This window comes from Hypanus sabinus, chromosome 3 (assembly GCF_030144855.1).
Source record: "Hypanus sabinus isolate sHypSab1 chromosome 3, sHypSab1.hap1, whole genome shotgun sequence".
In the NCBI taxonomy this organism is placed as follows: Eukaryota; Metazoa; Chordata; class Chondrichthyes; order Myliobatiformes; family Dasyatidae; genus Hypanus; species Hypanus sabinus.
In genome coordinates this window covers 150,354,948-150,381,911 of record NC_082708.1, presented here as the reverse complement: position 1 = coordinate 150,381,911, position 26,964 = coordinate 150,354,948, and the positions used below count along the sequence as shown (strand labels likewise).

The window sequence follows — 26,964 nt, the reverse complement described above, 5'->3', positions numbered from 1 at the left end:
ATGAAACTTGCAATATGTTTACTTTCTTGCATTCTGAGACAATTTTATGCCATATCACCATAATATAAAAATTGCAAGCAAAGGTAGTGATGTGCTCAATTCAGTGAATGATGACAGATAAAAGACATGCAATGTAATTGCAAATTTTTTAATTAAAGATACTGACTTTTCCAGTTGGTTTGCATCCCTTGAATTAAAAAAGGCAATTGAATTAATGATCTATTTGTTATTGTAGTTTGTAGTGTATCGGATTGTGAGATCAACAGTGAACGTAACTGATACTAAAAGGTCATTGGGTTGCAATCACCTAAAGGGCTATGTTACACAGTTGTATGGTTAATAACTGCAACATTATCGCACTGTGCTTGCAGTTTTTATCTCAACAAACTGATGTGTTTTCTGTCCTCGTGAGCTGATCGAGTTACAAGGCATCAGAGAAACAGAATACACTATGAATCTAAAAAACAAAGGAACAATTCACAGTTTGAGTGTAAGTTGAATAATAGCATTTAAGGTGGATACACAGTTTTGTATTAAATATTCTACAAGAAATTCCTTGTCTAAATTAAAGTAACAGAGTCTCTTTTTTTTGGTTTGTTTTTGAGCAAATGGCACAGTGGGGAATTTGTACGTCCACAGCTTATAACTCCAGAGTGGGTGAACCCTGGGCTTGGGGTGGTGGGGGGTGGTCATTGGACCTATTTGAGGAGTATCAGTAAATGTCTCATCATTGTTTTGTTCTCTTCCAGCTGTTTGGGGACTCTCAGGCCAAACTACAACGAATCTTAAAGCTGATATCTGGTGGAGGGCTTTCCATTACTGGGTCACACATCATGTGTGGAGACTTCCTCTACAGCGGTCACACTGTTATGCTGACCATCACTTATTTGTTCATAAAGGAATGTAAGTGGTTTCCTGAATGGAGTAGTTGTTGATCTTAACTGCAATAGTGCACGGGGGTAGATGCAGTGGTGCTTTGGCACAATATAACACACGATAGTGAAACAGCATATATCCCTGTGTATCTGACTTTTCACGTGAATCATTATTGGTATAACTAGTCAGGAGTCAAAAAGCAGAGATCAAGTACTGTCCAAGAAAGGATTCTTCAGAGGCCTTGCTAGATGCTTTAAGGGTTAGAGCTAGAGTCACAAGGGCAAATCATCTGCTAGAAATGCTTCTACCAGATTTCCTCCTCCTAGGATGTCCAAAACTGCTATCTCCCTTCCTAACTATATTTACAGTAACCCGGCAATTAAATAATTGTGCAAATAATTGAGATGGCACAACCTCAGAATAGAGGGACGTCCATTTAGAAAAAAGTAATGTCTCCATTAAGAACAGAAATGAGGAGGATTTTCTTTATCTGAGGGATAATGCATCTGTGAAATGCATTCCCACAGACAGTTGTAAGGCCATGTTATTGGGTATATTTAAAGCAGAGGTTGATAAGTTCTTGATTAGTCATGGCATCAAAGGTTATGGGGAGAAGGCAGGAGAATTGGGTTGAGAAGGATAATAAATTAGCCATGGTGAAATGCAAAACAAATTCGATGGGCCAAATGGCCTAATTCTGGTCCATATTTTTTTATGGTCAAATGTCCTGATACAAAATTTCAAGTCAAGTTTTTTGTCACATGCACAAGTAAGGTGAGGGAGAGATACAATGAAAAACTTGCTTATAACAACTATAATGATAAAAAATAAAAATAAACCTTATTCAGAGGTGAAATATCTTTATTTGAGATTGACAGATTATGGTAATCTGAATTGAGCACCTAATTCTACAGGCAAACACGAGGAAATCTGCAGGTGCTGAAAATTCAAGCAACACACACAAAGTACTGGTGGAACGCAGCAGGCCAGGCAGAAACGTTGACAGTGCTTCTCCCTATAGATGCTGCCTGGCCTGCTGCATTCCACCAGCATTTTGTGTGTGTTGATCTAATTCTACATTACACTTCCCTTTCTTTCTACCTGTCTGTGGTATGAACTGAACCTTTCACGTTTGTAACATTCGGGGAGTCAATCTGACAATTCACATGAGGCAAGATTTCCAGTGACTGTAGGCCACTCATCACTATAACAACTCTTGTCTTAGTGGCCCATCACCTGATATCTAACAACTGCTTAGTTCAACATTCCTGTTTACAGTGTGTACTGTGCAGAGTTAGTCATAGAGAAGTACAGCACAGAAATAGGTTCTTCAGCCCATCTACTCCATGCTGAAACCATTTACACTGCCAACTCCCACTGACCTGCACCACAACCATGGCCCTCCATACTCCTATCTGTCTTAAATATTGAAATTGAGGTCACATGCACCACTTGTGCTGCCGACACATTTCACACTCTCACGACCCTCTGAGTGAAGAAGTTTGCCTTGTGTTCCCCTTAAACCTTTCACCATTCACCCTTAACCCATGGCCTCTGGTTGTAGTCCCACCCAACCTAAGTGGAAACAGCCTGCTTGCATTTACTCAATCTTTTTTGTCTGATATCCATCCAATCAGTGAATTCAAGATCAATAGGTCCTGAAGATGAATACCTGGCTTAAGAATGGATAATTTGAATGTACAGGGGGTTTACATGGATAATTAATATGTCATTAACATTACCATAACTGCCGTGTATATAAAGTACACACTTTATATACAAGGCTTACTGCATACTCTAGTTAACCTCACTCACATTGATTGGACATGTGCCATCCTATCAGAACAACATTTCTGCTCAAAAGTTGTTCTGAAGCTTTTGGCCATTCACCTCATATGGAATAATGGAAAATGGAAGACTATGTGTGAGGGAAGTGTTAAATTGACCTTGGAGTAGTTTAAAAGGTTAGCACAACATTGTGGGCCAAAGGGCCTTACTGTTTTGTACTGTTCTATGTTTGGTACAGTTTAGATGCTTTTTCAGATATTGCTGATGGAAATCAAGACCAGTACTTAGTTGAAATGTCAGAGGGCTTTCCTTATCATTCACCTCCATTCCTGCGATTGCATTTGCCCAGGTATAGAATTGAATAATATGAATGAATTCAACAGCAAATCAGTTGACTGCAGGTTGGCAGACACAAGAGTCTAATGAAAATCCAGAGCAACACAGAAAATGCTGGAGGAACTAAGCTGTCTGGCAGCATCTAAGGAGTGAAATGGATGGTCACCATTTAGGGTTGAGGCCTTTCATTAGCACTTTCTGTATGGCTGCACATTGGCAAGCAAGTTGCACCCTGCTTTGCTTTCGTTTTGCAAACTTTATATATAGTAGGCTCTGTGATGTTATGTGTTTAACTCATTGCTCTACATAGTGGAAGAGTTTTTTTTTGCAGCCAGTTACAAGAACATAAGGGTTTTATTAAGTTCTTCAATGTATTGTAGAACATTTTGTGATTTGTCAGAGGACTATTTCCATATCCCGTTATTTTCCAGGCAGTATGCTGAACATGTATTCCACCACACCCAGTCCCGCAGAGAAAGCTAAGTTCTGATGTGCAACAGCTGCATTTATTTGATATGTATCTAAACACCAGGGTGTAGCATTAATGCAAGATTTCCTTGTTTAAAACCAATTGTTCTTAAACTTGAGATAAATCTTTCACATGAAGAACATACCAGCCATTTTCTGCTATTCTACTCCCACACAATTAAAAATAACATTTATTACAGACAAATAATGCGAACATCCTGCTAATACATAATCCGTACTTTGGGTTTGACAGTAACTTCCAAGTCCCTCACATGCTTCCCTCTTCCAACTCTGTGGTGCAGATGCTGACACTTAATGATGTGGTTATACAGCTTTCAGCAACACAGGCATTGCCCAAATGGTAAACATTAATTTGTAAGATCTGAAGCATGAGGCTGTGAAAATAGCATTGCTGTAAGATCTGACTGTCTTCACTGGTATTTTTACTTTCTAAAATCAACCATCAACAGAACACCCCCAGATCTGATTTATCCCTTGTTATCCCTGGGGAGATGAGGCTGTCTCTGGTTCAAATTGACTACACACAATTCAGTACAGTTTGTGACTGGGAGGCTTAAGACTCTGATACAACGGGTAGATAGACAGAAGTGTTTATCACTGCTCATCAATACTTTTCCATGCACTCCAACCTTATTTTTGTCTTTTATTGTAAAGTTGCAATGGAGATGACCCCCATACAAATACATCAAACTATAGTTACCAAAAGTAGCAACTGCTGTTTTGCATGTGTAAGATTTTAGCTTTATAATTATTTACTGGACTAATCCAATTATTGATATGGACTTTGGAAATTAAATAACAGGTGAAAATTAATGCACAAGGAGATCTACAAATAGAGCAGTGCACATGTGGAATTAGCTGCTATCAGAAGTGGTAGAAGCAGGTTCAGTTGTAACATTTAAGATAAGTTTGGATAGATATATGGATGGGAGGGGTATGGCGAGAAGTGGTCTGGTTGCAGTTAGCCAGACCAGGCAGAAGCACAGGTCTGCATGAACTAGATGGGCTGAAGAGCCTGCTTTTGAGCCATAGTATTCTATGACTCTTTAACACCAAAAAATAAGGTATTAATAAGTTGAAAGTCTATGAATGGCACTGTGACCAATTTTTCACAAGTTCCCTCTCATTGGGACTTCTATGTGCCGATGAAGGAAACTTTCCTGAACACGTTTGACAAACTCTATCCCATCCAGTCCTTTTACAGTGTGGGAGTCCAGTCAATATGTGGAAAACTAAAATCAATGACCATAACAACCTTATGTTTCTTGTACAGTCTGCAATCTCTTTACAAATTTGTTCCTCTAAATTCTTAGGACTGTTGAGTGGTCTGTAATATAGCCCCATTAATGTGGTCATAACATTCTTATCTCTCAATTCCACCCATAATGCCTCACTAATAAGTCCTGTCCTTCCTGTAATCAAGTCTCACTAATGGCTACAACGTCATAATTCCAAGTGTTGAATCATGCCCTGAGCTCTTCCGCCTTTCCTACGATACTTCTTGCATTGAAATATACGCAGCTCAGGTCACTCGTCATACCATTCTCAACTTTTTAATTCCTGACTTAGTCTGAGGTCTTACCAAAATCTGCCTCCACAACCTCTCCATTAACTGTCTGACACTCTGCTTCCCATCCTCCTGCAACTCTAGTTCAAACCCCATCATACAGCAGTTACAAACTTTCCCACTAGGATATTATTCATCCTCCAGTTCAGGTGAAAACTGTCCCTTCTGTACAGGGCCCAGCTTCCCTGGAAGAGAGCCCATTGATCCAAAAATGTTATTCCTATACCAACTCATTAGTCATGTGTTAAACTGTATAGTCTTTCTAGTTCTGGTCTCACTAACACGTGGCACAGATAGCAATCCTGAGATCACAACCTGGAGTGCCTGCCCTTGCACTTAGCACCAACACCTTGAACTCCTTATGCAGATCCTTGTCACTCTTCCTACCCATGTCATTGGCACCTACGTAGACCATGACTTCTGGCTGTTCACCCTCTCATTTAAGAATGCTGAAGACTCAATCCGAGATGTCCTGGGCCCTGGCACCAAGAGGCAACATACTATCCGGGAATCTTGTTTTCACCCTCAGATCCTCTTGTCTGTTCCCCTATCAGCACAGTGTGCCTCTTCTCCTCCCTTCCCTTCTGAGTAACAGAGGCAGACTCGGTGCCAGAAACCAAGCCGGGTGATTTTCCTTTAGTAGGTCATTCTTTTTCTCCCCCCACCCTACCCTCCACCAACAGTATCCAAAGTGGTATACCTGTTGTTCAGGGGGATGGCCACAGGGGTACTCTGCACTGGCTGCTTAACCCCTTTCCCCTGCCTGACTGACATCCAGTTTCCTGTGTCCTGCACCCTGGGTGTAACTACCTCTCTATATGTCCTAACTATCACCCCTTCAGCCTCCTGAATGATCTGGTGTTCATCCAGTTCAACTCCAACTCCTTTGTTGTAGTCATCAGGAACGCTGGAGGTCTCCCTGCCTTTCCACAAGCTGCAAGAAGAGCATTCCACTATCATGCTTGTCATCGCTACTGTCCTAGCTGAGTATATAGAAAGAAGGGAAGGGAAAAAAAACTTAACCGAGAGCTTTTCTTTGCTTTCTCTGACTGAAGCCTCGAAGAGCTAAAGCCTCAATATCACCACCCTGGATCTGTCCACTCGATCAATGTCCACTGTGATGACGGCTGCTGCACTTGCCCTTGCTTTCCTTTTATTTGCTCTTGCTAATCAATCACAAATGCAGACTGGTTGCAGGTTAAAGGTCTATTACCCTGCTGCGACCCGCTGCTCCCATTTTCTACTTAGGCAGTGGATCTGAGTGAAATCCCCTCCTCTCAAACTTCCAATGTCTGGATCGTTTGCTGGTCAAAGCTCTATTATCTGTTTGTTTGTTGGTTTTGTTTGTGCCTTTCAGGCTGGTTAATGCACGTCTGACTGAGTGCCTGGACTAGTGAGAATTTGGATAAAGATAGTACAGCATTAAATCAGGGAGGCTAACTTTTGTTTCTCGTTTTTCTCAACCAGAGCTAATAAATTCTGCAATATTTTGCAAGCTTTCAAAAGCATCAGTACAAATATAACAATACTTTAATGCTCTGAAAACCAGCATGAGTGAATTTCTAGAATTTCTTATAAAATTTAACCTTAAAACAACTTACAAGGCAGTGAACACTCCCACCACCACCACCACCATTGGACAGAATAGTGAGGTTTGATGCTGTTTTCTTCAGTATAGAGTAATTAAATTGGAAAGCTACTAACTTCACCTGAGCCCATTCATTAATTGATAGTAGGACAGGTTAAAATGTTTCTCAGTCAGTCAAGTAGTGCAGATGGCAAGTCTGTACAGATTTTGGTATACTTTTACAGATGTATTTTAAAACTTTTCTCTTAAGTTTTTCTTTTAATCTTTTTTAGAGATGTAATAAGAAGAAGCTTTAGTCGTCACTACCTATGTAAGAGTTGATAAAAACTAATTAAGAATGAACATGGAAACAGGAGTTAGAGGGGACCAATTGCCCTTTGAGTATGCTCCTGTATTCATCATAATGACATTTTCCTTCACTATCCCCAACAAACTTGGTTCCTTTAATATCCAGAGATCTTCCAGTTACTATTTTGAATTAACTCATCGACCATCCACAGTTCTCCAGACTAGAGAACTTCAAACATTTTTCATCCACTGTGTAAAGAAATTTGACCTCAGTTTGGTCATGACATCATTCTGAAACTATGACTCTTAGTTTCACACTTCTCAGCCAGAGGAAATATTGTCTTCGTCCCCAGCCTGTTGAGCCCAAGATTTTATATATTTCAACGAGTTCCCCAATTATTCCTTTAAGCTCAAGGGGATGGAGGCTGAGTCTTGGTTTCCTCAGTGTCAAATATGCTATCCCTGGAACCAGTTTAGTGATCCTCTGCACTTACAGTAGTGTCTACAGCATATTCTTTTCTTCCAGTTAAGGAGACCAAAACTGCAGCAAGATATTTTTACTCCTAGTTTCAAATCCTCTCTGAATAAAGACCAACATACCAATTGCCTTCCTAATCACATACTATACCTGCATGGTGTTTTCAGTGAAGTCAGAATCAGAGTTAGTTTTATTACCACAGACATACATAATGCTGTGAAATTTGTTGTTTTGTGGCAGCAGTACAGAGTGCAATCACTTTCTTTAAATACTGTAAGTTACAATAAGAAATATAGAAGTCTAAATAAGTAGTGCACAAAGTGAGCAAACAGTGTGATGGTGTTCATGGACTGCAAGAAATCTGATCATGGAAGGGAAGAAACTATTCCTAAGATGTTAAGTTTGTGTCTTCATGCTCCTGTACCTCCTTCCTTATAGTAGTAATGTGAAGAGGGCATGTCACAGATAGTGAGGGTTTTTAATGATGGATGCTTCCTTCCTGAGGCATTGCCTTTTGAAGATGGCCTGTATGGTGGGGAGGCTAATATCCGTGATGGAGCTGGCTGAGTTTACAACCTTCTGCTGCTTTTTCAGATCCTTTGCATTGGTGTCTCCATGCCAGACAGTAATGCTCTCCATGTACATCTATGGGAATTTGCTGGAGTCTTTCATTTCTGTCTGATAACCAGTTCTCAGTCATGGTCAAAATATGCTCCACAACTCTGTGAACCCTAACCCTGTTCACAGGATTGCATGCATGTGCAGAGCCTATAATATTTTAGTGGGTAAAAGGCAAAATATAACATTCAGATAGTGAAGGTAAAATACTAGCTGGTGTATGTTTTTTTCTGTGTAGTTAGAGTGGTTCAGGATCTAACAGCTGTTGCTTTTGCTTTCCACAGATTCGCCACGTCGGTCATGGTGGTATTCATGGTATCTGTGGATCTGCTGGCTTCTCAGTGCAGTTGGAATTATGTGCATCCTAATAGCCCATGAACATTACAGTGTGGATGTTTTAGTGGCTTACTACATTACAACAAGACTCTTCTGGTGGTACCATACAATGGCCAATATTCCAGTAAGTTTCTGGTGGATCATGGAAGCACACTTTGAAAGCTATACTCAAACAACATGCTTTCAAGAAAAACAAGAAAGAAACATGAGGACTCTTTTCTTCCCATTCCAATCTACCATACCTCTCCCATTCTCTGTCATACTTTATGTTCCCTCCCAGACTGACATTTTTTTCAGGCAACATCAGCCTTATTTTCCTCACATAAATCTCCAGAAAATGCTATCAACGTAGCATTACAGCAAACTTCAGCTCATGTGATTGTCCACATTACTGATCTGAAAAATGACATTCTCATTTACCCATAGAAAAAAACAGATTTTACAACAAAAACTAAAGTAATTTTGTTTTACAGAACTAATGTTTGACAAGATTTTTTCTGTGATACTTGCAATTGAGTATCTTAATCTTTATGAGGTTTTCACATAAAGCAACAGAGTGAACAAAATCACCATTTTAAAGCCATTGGAAGCTCATAACATAACTTCCAAGCCATTGTGCTTTTAAAATTAGTCTTGAATCTTAGATTAAGGAGAATTTATATTGCTAAATATACACTTGTTTTTATTTTACTATTTTTTCCAAATTCTAACCAGTTGTGTGTTTCAATGTGATAATTGTACCTCCGAAAACAAGTTCTTTTTTTTCTCTCTACAGACCTTGAAAACCCCATCACAGTCCAATCAATTTTCCCATGTCTGGTGGTTCCAGGTTTTCCTCTTCCTTGAGAAGAACGTGCACACTTCAGTTCCTTGCTCCTACGTGTGGCCTCTCTCGTGGCCTCCAGGCTGCCTGAGGTTGCCGTGTTGGAGATATTCGAGGGTTCAGAAATTGTGAAGAGCTCACATGGACCGAGTATTGTTTCCTACTCTGCATGCATCAGAAGAAAATAAAGATTATCTTTGTAGTTTACATTCAGTTCCATCTAATTAATTAAATATTTTTCCCTACAATCTGAATATAAGCTTAAGAAATCTAAGGTAAGTGGGGAACTGATGTTTTGCTAGTCCTGTTGGCCTGTCTAATATACATTTAGCTTCAGCCTTAATGTCCACAAGGCTGGAATTTAGGTAATTACTTGAATCATTTCTGATGTGTTACTCGCATATATATGAATCAGAAGGTAGGATCTAGAACTACGTCTTGTCTGTGATCTAGGAAACAGAGACTCAGATTTACTGCAAATGTAGTCCTACCATAGTAGATCATGGCACTTGAAAGAAGGTAGGAGTACTAGCTATCCTACTGATTATACTTTATCAAATCTATGCAACCGATTATTTTGCACATTGTTTGAGACACAACTGTGAACTTTGAAACACCAGCATACCTGTTCCATCTCTACAAAAATTAGGATTCCATCATTGCTGATTAGTAGCTTCAATGCTTGTAGCACATACCAAAAACTTTGACCAAAAATAACAGAATGAGGGGACTCTTGGGAAATCTTTCTCGTTTCATTCTGAAAATGTTACACCTTGCAGCAAGGAAAATGAAGTCTGTGGGCTCCTCCCAGCAGAACAATTTACATGTAAATTGCACCACGGAATTTTTCAGTTCAGAGGAAGGAAACACAATTGACTTTACTACCATTGAGTGAGGAAAAGGTGATGCCAGCAAGCAGATTCCTGATGCTTTTTGAGGACTGCAAGAGTACACTTGCAAATACTAAACAGGCCATTTGCTTTTAAATGCTAACTAGTCAGATTTATAGCTGAAGTAAGCATTGGACCATGCTGCTTCAGGCCTGCCGGTGGACTGCTATCTTAATATGGAATCAATGCTTTCATTTGGGAGATGAAACTGTGGGAACTGTTGGGTGTGAAGAAGTGTTTTTAGTTCAATGGAGGTTAATTCAATCTGCAGTGATTTTTTAAGCAATCACCATGCTGCTGAAAATGAAGTTCAGAAGTAATCCTTAAGTTAATATTCAACATTTAAATCCTGAGAGAATTGCAATTTTTTTTATTTTTGGAGTTTATTATCTAGTGACCAGGAAATTTTGAGAAATATTTTTATGTTTGTCTGGAATATTTGTAGTCTTTCTTTTATCAGCTAAATTCCATTCACTAAACTTTTCATTTGCTACAACTTGTTTTAACCCAAAACACTTCGCAGAGTCAAAGTAAAATGTGTGTATATTATTTACATTTTTAGCAACAGGGAACAAACACTTTGGATCCATTACAAAAAATCAGTAATGCAAATATTTTGAACCTAAATAGAATCATTTAACTGAATCAATTCATTATCATATTACCAAAATATTCATCCACATGGCCTTTTTTTAAAGTATAGTTCATCCATGCCAAATCGTACTGGTGCCAAATCTGTCAGATGTGCTTACAAAGGAAATCCTTTTTATAGGTTCAGTACCCCTTTTCCGAAATGCTTGAGGTTGGGAGATTTTCAGATTTTGGAATATATAACGAGGTAGCTTGGGCTCATCATCATTTCTGTCTCTGAATTTATGTGCTAATGGCAAGCAGTCTTCTTCTTACACTTGTTCATCATACATACAGTTGCAGCCATTCAGTGTATTTGGTTTTCATCAGCAATTATCTTGGCAAGCTCATCAATGATTTTTTCTGCTACATGATCAGCAGTTGCTTTATCACCACAATTCTTTAAAACATTTAATGTCTTGCCTTTTCTTAAATTTCTTCAGACCAGCCTACTGAATATTCACAATTAGCTTCAATTTTCAGTTTGTCCTGATAGATCTTTGCTTGCTTTATGATCAGCACACCACTAAGCAGCATATGCTCACTTTGTAACTAATGATTCCACTCTTTCAATTTATAATTGAGATCTTAATTTTTTTGCTTTATGCAGTGTTTTTTCTGTTTTTCATTAATTTCTGTTCTTTGCATATGTGAAGTCACTTCTCAGAAATGTCTGTGATGTGTACATCACCTCACAACTTTCACTGTGTTTTGTGGAATTTGCCATTTGTGTCGTGATTTGGACTTTGGAATTTCGGGTAAGGGGTACTCGACCTGTACAATGTAAAATAAACCTTCTTGTTGACCTCTGAGTCAGAAGCAACCATTTTTGTATGTGGAGGTGGCGGAAGGGTTGGTCCTCAGAATGGAGAGGGGCAGTTGTTTCATGGGCCTGCCCGGTCACTCAAGTGAAGGACCTGAGGGAACTCACTCCCTCTGCATCTTGTCTCTTAATTTCTCCTGAAGTAACAAATGCACAGCAGCATTCTGTTGGGAAGACCCACTCCAGGAACTGATAAAACAACCTTTTGTTTATCCTTAATGCTGCACTTCCTATGGGAGAATCTTATAGTGATCTTCCGTCAATTTATGCATCCATTCTTCTGAGCCCATCAGTCCTACTGGGGCACAGGTCACTGATAGCAGCTTGTCAGAGTCCTCTGTCTTGGGCCAGTCTTTCAAACTGTCCTCAGATGTAGACAATCTTCGAAGATCCTTTCTCTCCCAGTGATGAGATGTTTAGAGTTTCCATCAGCGTTTCTGTATCACTGGTTTTTATAGGATGGGGTTGCTAGCCCGATGCCTAAAGATCTTCCTTACACTGCCAGGTTTGGGACTGCCCATGCCAGAATTCTGCATCCATGGAGATTAAAAAATAATAAGCTGCTAGAGGAACTCAACAACTCAGACGGCATCAGTTTAATGCTTAAGGTCAAGACCCATCAGAGTCCTCTGCAGATGAAGGGTTTTGACTGAAAGCATCAACTGTCTATTTCCCTCCACAGATCTGCTAATCCACTGAGTTCATCCAGCAGCTTGGTGGTGTTTATTCCAGGTTCCAGCATCTGCTGTCTCTTGAGACAGCAGACTCTGGGGCTGTCTCTTTGCCCCAGAGTTAATCTGCTGCAAATACACTTACCGGCACGTCTCAGTTAACCTTTATCTCATTGGTCGGAAAAGACCTTTAGTTTGTAGCATTTCATCCTGCTGCAGTGATGAGGAAAGAACTGACTACATCCACCACCGACCAGTTTAAACTCTAAGCCATCATGAGAAAAGGAAAACTTAACGTTACAGTCAGTTCCCTTTTAAATAAGGAAAAGTTAAAGAGACACATTTCCTATTTTAGGGAATGCAGATAATCTGGGAGCCTTTGAGACTTGATTTGAAACTTCTTAAAGATTGCACATTCTATCGCTACACCTAAACGTTGTCCAGAAACCTTTGCAAATCTAAATTCAAATTTTATATATAATTGAATAAATCTGCAAAGTTTTATTGTGAATACAATCATTAGTATTTTGTGTTATTCAAGCATGCTGCTTTTGTATTTGAGTAATCTTTTAAAATAATCTCATGCCTTGTATTTTAGCCCTAATTTTGTATATACAAACAGTAAAAAGATGTATTTCTATCAATATGTGATACACACTGTTGCAGTGATTGCATTTAATTAGAGTTAAATATTTGATTATTAAAAATGTATTTTTCCTGTTAATTGTTACTTATCCATAATTATTTGAACATATTTTTTGTCATTCCATGTTTCTTCCCTCCTTCGTCAGCAGGAGAAAAATTACTGGTCACTTTCCAGTACTTCATCTATGTGACCTAATCAGTAAAAAAGTTGGTTAGCTATTTTCTTTTTGATGTTTTCAAAGATCTACAGTCACTGCAGAAGTATTCATTTACGCCCTAATGTAGCAAAGTTGTGGAATGCTAGCAGTCAAGTCAAATCAACTAATTTATTATCATTTAACTATATAGATGAATATAATGCATTTAAACATATGGTGTTTATAGAAACAAGACAAGATTTCTCTGAATCAGGGTGTGCAGCACATAACACACATAACACATCATAGCTTATGAAATAAGGATAAAATCTACAGATGAATCACACATAAATAACAAACTAAAGTTCATTCATATTACGTATTGTAAGGTATGGAATAGATTAACAGAGACACTTCAAATATGATGTGGCAGGGAGTTCAGAAGCCTAATGGCCTGGGGGAAGAAACTATTTACCATTCTAACCATTCTTGTTTTTATTCATCGTCATCTCCTGCCTGATGGTAGAAAGTCAAAGAGGATGTTGGATGGAAAGGTGGGGTTCATATTAATACTAAGGGCACTGCATATGCATCACTCCTGATAGGTGTCACCAGTGGACGATAGGGAGAAGCCTGTGATCCTCTTGGCTGTTCTCACAGTCCTTCATAGGGACTTCTGGTCCGATGCTCGACTGCTCCCACACCAGATCGAGATGCAACTTGTCAGAATACTCTCAGTGGTGCTCCTTTTAAATGCAGTTAAGATGGAGGGTGGGTGAGTTTTGCTTGCCTCAACCTTCATAGGAAGTAGAGGTGCTACTGCGCCTTGTTCAAAGAAGTGATATTAAGGAATCGGGGATGTGAACTCCCAAGAACTTGGTGCAGTTAACTGTCTCTACGAAGGAGTCATGTATTTGCAAAGAGAGATGGGTTTTCTGCACCTTCCTGAAGTCCACAATGATTTCCTTTGCCTTATCCACATTCAGGCTTAAGTTGGTTCTTCTCACACCAATCCACCAGATTCTCCACTTGCTCTCTGTACTCCATCCCGTCATCATTCTTGATACGGCCAACCATCTGCAAACTTGATGACATGGCTGGATCCTGCAACACAGACATGTGACGGTAGTGTGAACAGCAGTGGGCTGAGCACACAGCCTTGGGAAGCACATGTGCTCAGCAAAATGGGATGAGAGACATTGCTGCCCACACTGACTGTCTTTGGCCTTACTATCAAGAAGATCAGTATCCAATTGCAGAGGGAGGTGTTGAGACCAGGGAGGACAGTTATCCCACCAGTTTCTGGGGTATAAAGGCGTTGAATGCTGAAGTGAAGTCTATAAACAGCAGTATGGCATATGAGACCCCACTTTCTAGGTGGGACAGGACAGAGTGGACGGCGGAGGCTACAGCATTATCAGTGGATCAATCTGAGTAATAAGCAAGCCCAATGTAGCCAGGAGAAAAGCTTTAATTTGCTCCATGACCAGCTGCTCAAAGCATTTCAGAATGGCTGATGTTAATGCCACTGGACAATAGTCATTTAGGCAGGTTACCGTTACCATCTTTGGCACTGGAATGATGGTTGCCACCATGAAAACTGAGGGGACAATGGATTGTTCCAGAGAGCTGTTGAATATATTTATCAGCACCTCCGTCAGCTGGGCAGTGCAGTCTTTCAGAACATGACCAGGTATATTATCAGGCCCCTCAGCTTTGATGGGTTACTCTGGCCAGGGTCTTCTTCGCCTCAGCTTCAGCCAGACGGAATGTCTGCCCCCCCGGGACTCACCAACCCAGGAGTGCTAGCACCATTAGTTATAATTAATTCCAAGCAGACATGCATCAAACCTGAAATAAACTTGCATGATTTAAGTGTGGGATTGTTATCATATACTTAATAGCATTTATCTTTGTGATTTTTTGGATTGCCTACATGAAAATCCATCAAGATCTTTGAATTTTCAATACATTTATGAAGGCTAAAGGTTTTTGTTTACAATCGTACAAAAGGTAGAGTCACTGCCTCAGAGCACCAGAGACGGAGATTCAATCCTGACTTACGGTGCTGTCTGTGTGGAGTTTGCATACTCTCTCTGTGATTGCATCGGTGTCTTCCTGGTCCTTCTGGTTTCCAAAGATGTAGGTTGGTAGCTTATTTAGCCACCGTAAGTTACCCTAAACATGGGAATGAGTTATAGAATCTGGGATGAATGGTTAAAAATGGGGAGAAAATAAAAATAAGATTAAAGAAGGTTTAGTGTAAATGGATGGTCGATGGTTAGAATGGACTCGATCCAAATGGCTGGTGACTGCGCCATATCACTCCACCAAATGTACTATATATTCTTGCACTTAAAAGTCATTGGATTTCATTGGCACATAATTAAGAATCATTTGGAAACACCAAGACTGAGAATATAATACAGTGGATTCTGGTTAATTGGGACACATTGGGACCACTACAATTTGGCCCAATTAAGCAACTGTCCCAATTAGGTGAAGTTTCATGTAACGGTAAATAGTTTAAAAAGTATAAAAAAGACAAACAACTGTTTAACTGAATAACAATTTTAAGTATTTATGTGAAATACAGAATAGATTAGAACACTTCTAAAACTATTACAGTACTATAAAATATGTATTCATACCTAATAGTTATCGACAGAGGAATTTATTCATTGTTAGCAGACGTGTTCTTTTGATTGACTATAAACGAACAAAATCAATGCAGATAGTCAATTGCCTTCAAACAATTCTTTTGACAATTATATCCTTTAAACCTTCATTTTAATTGTAACATTAAAGATGATTGTCAATACATTCAAATTCTTTGTTGTCCCTAACTTGCTGAAGTAGTGAAATTGATTCATTTTCACTTCTGGCCACTTCCGGTATCTCCATGCCTGAAACGGTGACCCAATTAACCAGGATCCACAATATGTAAAAAAGGCAGTGCATAAAGTTAATTGGTTAATATTGACAGATTACTACAGAGGACTAAACAGTAAAAGACATTTCCCTTGAGCTTAATGTGTGGAAGTGAAAGAACTAATTCATATCCTGTTCAGAATCAGAATTGGGTTTATTATCACTGACATATAGTGTGGAATTTGTTGTTGAGCAGCAGTATTTGGTGCAATACATAAAATTAACTTAAATTTTGAGCATAGTGCAAACCATTTGCCTTGGTAGTATAATCCTTAATAACATCACTTAATAAAAAGTGATCATGCAGTCATAATTTATAAATCCCACTTTCACCTAACATAAGGAAAATAATACAAGTAGTATTCAGTATTTAAGATATCTTAAAGTATTTTACCTTAATGTTTTGAATATTATTATGTTATTACATTGCTAAATTTAGTGGTTTGTATGCAGCAAGTTCTCAAACACAGTAGTGAGAATGATTCAGTCAGCCCCATTGCCTTTCAAATAGTAGAATTGTACGCTCAGCAGCCGCTTCATTAGGTACACCTATACACCTGATCATTAATGCAAGTTTCTAATCATCCAATCATGTGGCAGCAGTTCAATGCATAAAAGCATGCAGACATGGTCAAGAGGCTCAAGGCTCAATTGTTGTTCAGAACAAACAACAGAATGGGGAAGAAATGTAATCTAAGTGAATTTGACCGTGGAAAGATTGTTGGTGTCAGATTGAGTATCTCCTGGGATTTTTATGCACAACTGTCTCTTGAGTTTACAAAGAATGGTGTGAAAAACATAAAACATCCAGTGACCAGCAGTTCTGTGGGCAAAGAGTTCCTTGTTATGAGAGAGATCAGAGGAGAATGGCCAAACTAGTTTGAGCTGACAGGAAGGCAGCAGTACCTCAAGAAACCATACATTACAACAGTGGAGTGCAGAAGAGCACCTCTGAACACACAACACATCAAACCTTAAAGTGGATGGGCTACAGCAGCAGAAGACCACAAACATACATTCAATAGCTACTCTGTTAGGTAAAGGGGGTACCTAATAAAGTGGCCACTGAGTGTATTAAAAAACCTCAAAGGGACAGACAGGGCCACATTTTAATATCTCACCTGAAAGATAAACAGTCCCCCAGTGTTGAATTATATTTCCAGCTTAAAGTATTTATTAACTTAAAACGTTTTTTCTCCCCTCTGACTGCATTAGATCAGTCAATCATCTCCCTAATCTCTACCCTCATTGGTTAAGAGCAAGCATTCACGATGCAGGGTGCATGAATGTAACACGCAATTGCACTATTTCTCTTTTTCCTAAAGAGCGAGTACAGTGTTTACCTCCCCCCGCCCAACTGCACTTCCACAGTAGCTCTCTAGTAGTCAACACTGATGCTTACTCTCTGATCTGATATACAAGTCTGTTCACATAAAGTTAGGCACGTCTTTCCCATATTGTTGTTGCTGCTAAGTAATGGTGGAATCATTGTCATTTGGTAAAGATGGAAAGCAGGCTGTCAAACAGGAATCCAGACAGAAGACTTATAAGAGAAGAAAGTTGTTAACCTAAGGGCCAGTTTGACATCTAAAGTACTTTTGTGTGAAAGTAATTTTGCTCAGAGACAAAATAAGACGTGTGAGTCATAATAACAGACATAATAACTTTGCATTAACTTTAAATGAGCACAGCAAAATATACCATCAGCAGCTTCTAATTTCCAGTACTATTTTTTCTCTATTTTAGGAACTGATTTTCTGTATCAACAACTACTTCAGAAACTAGAAAGGCTACTGCAAAATGTTTTTGGATTTCTTAAGAGAATGGAAACTTAAAGTAGCCTCCTCCATTGACAGGAATTTCATCGTCCAACAAATAGCCTAATTGTCCAGCTTCATAAATGGGACGCAGCAATTTGATAAAGAGCCATACACCACCCTTAGTAACATTGTTTCACCTGTCACAGGCATGGAAAAAATGTTGGCTAATCCACATTTCTGCCCTACCTACGTGAAGACATTCATTTAATTTAGGATATGCTTCTACACCCATTGCCAGTCCTTTAATTACTTCCTTCTGAAAGTGGGTTTTGTTTTCATTTATTGATTCAGAGAGAGTAGCACAGAAGAGAAATTGTATCTCTTGTATACAATTGACTGATAATAAAATGGTCCTAGTTCAGGAAAAAAATATCCTGCACCAAAAGTCCTCCTGTAAAATATCCACCCTAAAACTAGGTCAAAAATGTTTCTGTCAAGTAGGATGCCACTTTAAAACAATGACATAGCCCTCTTGCCTTTGTTAAAATGGATCTTTACAGGACATCTATATAATAGATGATGCCTCAAGAAGGTGACATCTATCATTAAAAATCCCCACCATTCGTGCCATGACTCTTTTCACTGCTACCATCAACAGGAGGCAGAGATACTTGAAGTCCCGTTCTACCAGGTTCAGAAACAGGTACTTTCCTACAGTTATCTGATTCTGTGCAACTGGGTATTGGACTTTCTAACCAACAGACCTCAGATAGTCAGGATGCACAACTGCTACTCCCTCCCCATCATCCTCAACACGGTACCTCCCATGGCTGTGTGCTGAGCCCATTGCTGTACATCCTGCTCACACGTGACTGCATGGCCAAGTAATCACATTGTCAAGTTTGCTGATGACACAACAGTTGATGGGTTGATCACCAACAATAATGAGACAGCCTACAGACAGGATGTGGGAGAGCCCAAAGCCTGGTGCCAGCCAAATAACCTTTTTCTCAATGTCACAAGACAAAGGAAGTGGTTATTGACCTCAGGAGAACCCATACCACTCACAACCCTCTTAATATTGGTGGTACAGCAGTGGGAACTATAAGCTGTTTAAAACACCTGGGATGCAATATCTTGCACAACCTCTCATGCACCCAGAACACATAGAGGCATGGAGTCATAAAGAAGTATAGCCAAGAAACAGGACCTTTGGCCCATCTAGTCCATGCTGAAATACCTATTCTCATTGACCTGTACTGGGACCATAGCCCTCAATACCCCTACTATCCATGAACCTATCCAAGCTTATCTTAAATGTTGAAATCAAGCTTGCATGTACCACGTGTACTGCCAGATCATTCCACATTATCATGACTCTCTGAATGAAGAAGTTTCCCCTCATGTTCCCCTTAAACTTCTCACCGTTCAACCTTAACCCATGACCTCTAGTTATAGTCCCACCTAACCTCAGTGGAAAAAACCTGCTTGCATTTACCCTATCTATACCCCTCATCATTTTGTATACCACTGTCAAATCTCTCAATTTTATGCATTCTAAAGAATGCAGTCCTAACCTATTCAATTTTTCCTTATAACTCAGGTCTTCCAGACATAGCAACGTCCTTGTAAATTTTCCCTGCACTCTTTCAACTTTGTTTACATTGTTCCTGTCTGTAGGTGACCAAAACTGCACACAATACACCTAATTAAGCCTCACCAATGTCTTAAACAACTTCAACATAACACCCCATCTCCTGTACTCAATACATTGATTTATGAAGGCCAATGTACCAAAAGCTTTCTTTACAACCCTATCTAACTATGACACCACTTTCAATAAATTAGACTTGTATTCCCAGATCCCTTTGTTCTACCCAACTCCTCAGTGCCCTACTGTAAACTGTGTAACACCTACCCTGGTTGGTCCTACTGAAGTGCAAATCCTTGCACTTGTCCACACTCAAATTCACCTGCCATTTTTCAGCCCATATATCCAGCTGATGCAAGTCCCTCTGCAAGCTATGATAGCCTACCTCACTGTCCACTACACCCCCAATATTGGTGTCATCTGCAGATTTGCTGATCCAGTTAAACACATTAGTGTACAGATCAATAACAAACAACAAAGGACCCAGCGCCAGTCCCTGACCCACACCAGTATTCACAGGCAAGCAGTAGCCAGTAGTCTCAGTAGAGAGGCAACCTCTACTATCACTCTCTGGCTTCTCCCACAAAGCCAATGTCTAATCCAATTTATTGCCTCATCTGAGCTACTGAGCCTTCTTGACCAACCTCCCTTGTGGAACCTTCTCAATAGCCTTGCTAAGGTCCATGTAGACAACATCAACTGCCTTGCCTTCATCTACTTTTCTGGTAATTCCCTCAAAAAACTCTATAAGATTGGTTAGACATGACCTACCATGCAGTCTATGTCCATCCAAATACTTATATATCTGGTCCTTTAGGATATTCTCCAATAACTTTCCAACAAATGATGTCAGATTCAATGGCCTATAATTTCCTGGTTTATGTTTAGAGCCTTTTTTAAACAGTGGAACAACATTGGATATCCTCCAATCGTCTGGAACCTCCCTAGTCACTAAGGATGATGCAAGTATCTCAGCTAGATCCAAAGCAAATGCCTAAACCTTGTCATGCCCTGGGGATTTATCCATGCTGATTTGCCTCAGGGCAGCAAACACCTCCCTGTCTGTAATCTGTCAAGTGTCCATGAAGTTGAAGCTGCATTGCCTCACTTCTATTGACTCTATGCTGTCTCCAGAGTGTGCAAAGATCTCCCCCATCCGTTATGGCTCCACACATGGATTACTATTCTGGTCTTCCAGAAGACCAATTTTGTCCCTTGCAATCCTTTTGCTCTTTACATATCTGTAGAATCTTTTAGGATTCTCCTTAAAGTTGTCTTTGAGAGCAAATTCATGCCTTCTTTTAGCCTTCATGATTTCTTTCTTAAGTGTTCTCTTGCATTTCTTGTACTACATAAGCATCTCATTTGTTCCTACTTGCCTCGACCTACTATGCATCTCTTTTTTCTCTCTTAACCAGAGCCTCAATATCTCTTGAAAACAAAGGTTCTTGTTATCTTTACCTTTTATTCTGACAGGCAGATGCAAGCTTTGTTGTTTCAAATTTTCATTTTTGAAGGCCTCCCACTTTCCACCTTTGCCAGAAAGTAGCCTTTTCTAATCCACAGATCATTCTGATACCATCAAAATTGGCCTTTCCCTAATTTAGAATCTCAACCTGCAAACCAGACCTATCTTTTTGCATATTTATTTTGAAACTGATAGCATTGCCATCAGTGGATGCAAAGTATTCCCTTACACAAACTTTTGTCACCTGTCCTGTCTTTCCCAAATAGCATATCCATTATCGTTAGCTCTCTCAGAATTTCTACATACCGATGAAGGAAATTTTTTCCAAACACATTTGACAAACTCTATCCCATCCAGTCTTCAAAACTAAATGCAATGGTGCTGCCAACATCGCTGCCTCTCTCCCAGATGAGCAAAATCTTTTTTACACTCAGTTCGATGTCGCCAACACTGAGCTCCCGAGGAGAGCTGCTGATGCAACCTGCACCTTGGTCGTCCCTGAGGCTGAAGCATGAAGGTGTTTCCAATGAGTGGACAGCTGCAGGACAGAATGGCATCCCAGTGCAGGTACTCAGAATATGCGCAGCACAACTGGCTGGCGTCTTTGCAGACATTTCTAATCTCTCCTGCTCATGGCGTAAAGTGCTCTCCTGCTTCAAAACACTCACCATTGTTCCTGTACCTAAAAAGTCCAAGGTAACATGTCTGAACGACTGGCGTCCTGTCACACTCACCTCAATGATAAGCAAATGCTTTGAAAGGGTAGTCAAGGACTACATCTGCAGAATGCTACCACCCACACTGGACCCCCTACAAAACCAATTGACAGATAACACAATAGCCACAGCTCTACACACCATCCTTACACATCTGGACAAGAGGGATGCTTATGTGAGAATGCTGTTCTTTGACTACAGCTCAGCATTCAACACCATAATTCCCTCCAGGCTTGACAAGAAGCTCAGAGATCTTGGGTAGCTGGATCCTAGACTTTCTGTTAGAATACCAGCAGGTGGTAAGAGTGGGCTCCCTCACCTCTGCCCTCTGACATTCAACACAGGAGCCCCCAGGGCCGTGTCCTAAGCCTTTACTCTCTGAATATCCATGACTATGTCGCCACCCACAGCTCCAATCTGCTAATTAAAGTTGCTGATGACACCACATTGATTGGCCTTACCTCAAATAATAACGAGGCAGCCTACAGGGAAGAAGTCATCACTCTGACATGGTGGTGTCAAGAAAACAACCTCTCCCTCAATGTCACAAAAGCAAAGGAGCTGGTTGTGGATTACAGGAGGAATGGAGACAGGCTAAGCCCTATTGACAGCAATGGATCTGGGGTTGAGAAGGTGAACAGCTTTAAGTTTTTTGGTACACACATCGCCAAAGATCTCACTTGGTTTGTACCTACTGGCTGTGAGATGGAAAAAGCACAATGCCTCTTTCACCTCAGACGGTTGAAGAAGTTTGGCATGAGTCCCCAAACTCTCAGGACTTTCTAAAGGGACACAAATGAAAACATCCTGACTGGCTGTATCACTGGTTGGTAAGGGAACTGTACTTCCCTCAATCTCAGAATCTGCAGAGAGTGGTGCGGACAGCCTAGCTGTCCCATGGATGTGAACTTCCCACTATTCAGGACATTTACAGTGACAGATGCGTAAAAAGGGCCCGAAGTATCACTGAGGACCCGAGTCACTCCAACCACAAACTGTTCCACGTGCTACCATCCAGGAAGTGGTGCCACAGCATTAAAGCCAGGACCAACAGGCTCCAGGACAGCTTCTTCCACCAGGCCAACAGACTGATTAATTCATGCTGACACAGTTGTATTTCTAAGCTATATTGACTGTTTTGTTGTATATCTTACTGTGCATAATATTTATTGCAAATTACTATAATTTGCACATTGCACATTCAAACAGAGACGTAATGTAAAGGTTTTTATTCCTCATGTATATGAAGGATGTAAGTAATAAAGTTAATTCAATTCAATTCAATTCAATCCTTTTACAACATGGAATTCCCAATAAATATGTGGAAAGTTAAAATCACCTATTATAAAAACATTATGTTTCTTGCAACAGTCTGTGATCTCTACAAATTTCTACCTCGAAATCCCTCGGTCTGTAATATAGCCCTATTAACATGATCATACCTCTACTATTTCTGAGTTCCACCCTTAACACCTCTGTAGTTGAGTTCTTCAGTTTGCCTGACGGAGCACTGCCGTGACATTTTCCCTGACTAGTAACGCCACCCCTCCTCCATTAATCCCTCCCTCTCTGTCACATATAAAACAATGGAACCCTGGAAAATTGAGCAGCCAACCAAGTCTCACTAATGGCTACAATGTCATCATCCAGGTGTTGATCCATGACCTGAACTCATCCTCCTTTTCTACGATACTTCTTGCATTGAAGTATTCACAACTCAGGACACTAGTCGCACCACGCTCAACCTTTTGATTCCTGACTTTGTCTGAGCTCTTTCCAATATCTGTCTCCCCAACCCCTCCACTAACTGTTCTGGCACTCTGGATCTCATCCCCCTGCGTCTAGTTTAAGCCCCATTGTGCAGCATTTACAAACCTTCCTGCTGGGATATTGGTCCCCCTCCAGTTCAGGTGCAAACTGTCCCTTCTGTATAAGTCCCACCTTCCCTGGAGGAAAGCCCAATATTCAAAGAATGTTATGTCCTCCCTCCTACACCAAATCCTTAGCCATGTGTTAAACTGGTATAATCTTCCAAATTCTGGCCTAACTATAACGTGGCACAGGAAGCAATCCGGATCGAGGTCTGACCCTTTAACTTAGCACCTCACACCCTGAACTCCCTGTGCAGAACCTTGTCACTTGTCCAAACTGTCCATGTCATTGCTACCTACAGGGACCACGATTCTGCCTTTTCACCCTCCTACTTAAGAATGCTGAGGACTCAATCCAAGATATCCTGGACCCTTGCACACGGGAGGCAACAACATACCATCCAGGAACCTCATGTCTGTTCCCCTAATGAATCTCTTTGCACCACAGCACATCTCTTCCCCCCCCCCTACTTCCTTTCTGAATCACAGAAACAGACCTGACCACTGTGACTTTCCTCTAGTAGGTCATTCCCCACCCCCCAACAATATCCAAAATGATATACTTGTTGTTGAATGGCCACAAGGGTACTCTGCATTGGCTCCTTAACCACTTTTCCCTCCCTGATTGTTGCCCTGTTTCCTGGGTTCTGCACCTTGGGTGTAACTACCTCTCCATATGTTCTATTTATAACCCCTTCATCCTCCTGAATGATCCAGAGTTCGTCCAGTTTCAGCTCCAACTCCTTAATGTGGATTGTTACAAACTGCTTTTGTTTGTATGCATTTCTCTCAGTTGTAGTCATCCGCCTTCCTGCCTTCCCACATCCCACAAGAGCAGCATTCGATTATTCCGCCTGGCATCTCTAATGTCCTAACTGAGCAGATATAAAGAAGAGAAGGGGAAAAAAAATCTTTACCTGGAGCTTTTGTTCTTTTGCCTTTGCTGGAGTTTGAAGAGCTGAAGCCTCACCACTCTAAGTCTGTCTGTCCCAACTATAACTGCTGTGATGATAGCTGCTGCACTTGAATTGACTTTATTTCTTACATCCTTCACATACATGAGGAGTAAAAATCTTTACGTTATGTCTCTGTCTAAATGTGCAATGTGCAATTTATAGTAATTTGTAATAAATCGTATGTACAACAGAACAGTCAATATAACATAGAAATGCAATTGTATCAGTGTGAATTAATCAGTCTGATGGCCTGTTGGAAGAAGCTGTTCCAGAGCCTGTTGGTCCTGGTTTTTACGCTGCAGTACAGTTTCCCAGATGGTAGCAGCTGGAACAGTTTGTGTTTGGTGTGACTTAGGTGTCCAATGATCCTTCAGGCCCTTTTTACATAACTGTCTCTGTAAATGTCCTGAATAGTGGGAAGTTCTCAACTACAGATGTGCTGGGCTGTCCGCTCCACTCTCTGAAGAATCCTGTGATTGAAGGAAGTAGAGTTCCCATACCAGGCAGTGATGCAGCCAGTCAGGATGCTCTCAGTTGTGCCCCTGTAGAAAGTTAGTAGGATTTGGGGACCCACACCAAACTAATTTGATCCTGCTAATCAATCCCAAACTCTGATTGGTCACTGGTCAGAGCTCAAATAAGCTGCCGCGATCCGCATGGCCTTATTCTACTTGGTCAATTGACCGGAGTGAAATCCCCTCCTCACAGACTTCTGAGGTCTGGATTGGTCACTAGACAGAATAAAAAAAACATCCTACACAATCAGGGAAACTCACAAATGTCTCTTCTTTCTGAGAAGGTTGAAGAGAGCTGAACTCTGCACATCTATGCTCATGCCCTTCTATAGATATGCAACAAAGAACATCCTAACATGGTGCATCATTGCATGGCATGGAAGGCTGTACAATGGGTAGCCAAGACTACCCTGTGCATCACCATCACCAGCCTACCCACCATCAAGTACACAGAAAGGTGCCGGGAAAGGGTCAGTAACATCGTGAAGGATCCTTCCCACTGTTCGCCCCACTCCCTTCAGGGAGGAGGTTCATAGCATCTTTGCCTAACCCAAAAACAGTTAATAAACACCTCCAGCCACTAACCCTCCATTCCACATTCCCCACCACTGTCATTTCCTGTCACAGTCATCCTATGCCCATTGCTACTTTATGGAGATACAACCAACCTACAGGTATTTGTATTTATTGTGTTTTTTATTATTGTGTTCTTTATATTATCTGGATTTGTTGTGCTACATCAGATCCAGAATAACAATTATTTCATTCTCCTCTACACTTGTGTACTAGAAATTATATTAAACAATCTTGAACATCTTTATGTTCTGACGTTACTCTGTACCTACATGCCTGTCATACTGTTACATGCAAGATTTTCATTGCACTTGTGTGTCATTGTAGTTGTGTACAAGACAACTGACTTGGTACAATTGTTGAGCAAATGTTAGATCTGTTCTGCTTGGCTTTTCCAGCTACACAAAGGTGAGCTGTTGAAATTAACCTGGAGCCAGGAAGAGCATGAATCCTGTCCCATCTCTACTGTACCACTATCAGTAATGATTAACTCCTTCCTTCAGTCTCAAAATATAAGCACCAGAGACCACAGATGGTAGAATCTGAAGAAAAAAAAGCGAATTCCTAGAGGAACTCAGCAGTTCAGGCAGAAAATGAAAAGGGAAGTTGATAGTCAACATTTTTGGTCTCCAGTGCAACAGTATGGGTGCATACCTACAATTCTTATTTCTTAATTACACACTACTTTAATTACACTAATGTTGCCAACAGTTCTACACCCAAAGTTTTGAATTTCCTCCCCAATAAATATTTTGCTTCATCTCTACAGTATTATGGAATAACACCCTGAGTTGTTGCAAGAATACTGCCTGTGTATGATATATTGGGGAGAGGATGAGACAGTGGAAATGTTCTAAAAGTCAGGATTGGATTGAATGTCACTGCTGGGTTAGAAGAGTGAATGGCTTCCCAGCTCCTGTTATGTTCTGATCAAATACCTTCTTAAGTCTACATGAGTAAGCTGCCTTTATAAATTCATCCATAAAGAGCCTGGAAACATTTCACAGGCCACAGTCATCAGAAATCTTTTTTTATGGTTGCTTAAAAAAGTTATTTTCCTTACTACTTCCATGAAAATTTAATCAAGGAGAAGTTACATGATTTAATTGTCTGTTCTGAGTCCCCTTAGTTGCAGCTCACCAGACTGCTTCCTGTATTAAGTTCTGTATCAGATGGATATGTGTCTCCCAAGTCTGGACCTCTGGGAGATACATAAGGACCTGATACACAAATTGCTCAAACATACTGCCCTGAGAACATTTTAAAGGTCCCTGTAAGAACCAATAGGATGTAGGACTACCTGGTATTGGAATTTCCTGTCCTTGGCTATTTCCAGTTGCTTTTTATTGGAAAATGACCTCTGCAATCACAAGGTCCATGGAGCCCCCAAAGCCAAAGCAAGATCTGAAAAGTTGCTGCAACACAACATGGATTTTTGACCAAGTTAATTCTATTGTCAATGCAATTCTAGAAAAACAGAAGATTGTTACACAGTGGAGCAAAGTCCTACCTGATATTTTCATCACTCTGTTTGTAATAC

At 40.3% G+C, this 26,964-nt stretch overlaps 1 protein-coding gene across 4 annotated transcripts in view; it reads left to right on the top strand.

The window, feature by feature from the left end:
* Positions 1-12,925, top strand: part of sgms2a (sphingomyelin synthase 2a) — a 93,885-nt gene extending 80,960 nt beyond the window's left edge. For all 4 annotated transcript variants that reach the window (XM_059965378.1, XM_059965380.1, XM_059965382.1 and 1 more), the window contains 3 exons: positions 750-903; positions 8,313-8,488; positions 9,140-12,925. In XM_059965378.1, the coding sequence (XP_059821361.1) occupies positions 750-903; positions 8,313-8,488; positions 9,140-9,319 (510 nt within the window). In that variant the 3' untranslated portion in view covers positions 9,320-12,925. The remainder of the gene's footprint in view (positions 1-749; positions 904-8,312; positions 8,489-9,139) is intronic.
* The last annotated feature ends 14,039 nt before the right edge of the window (positions 12,926-26,964 follow it).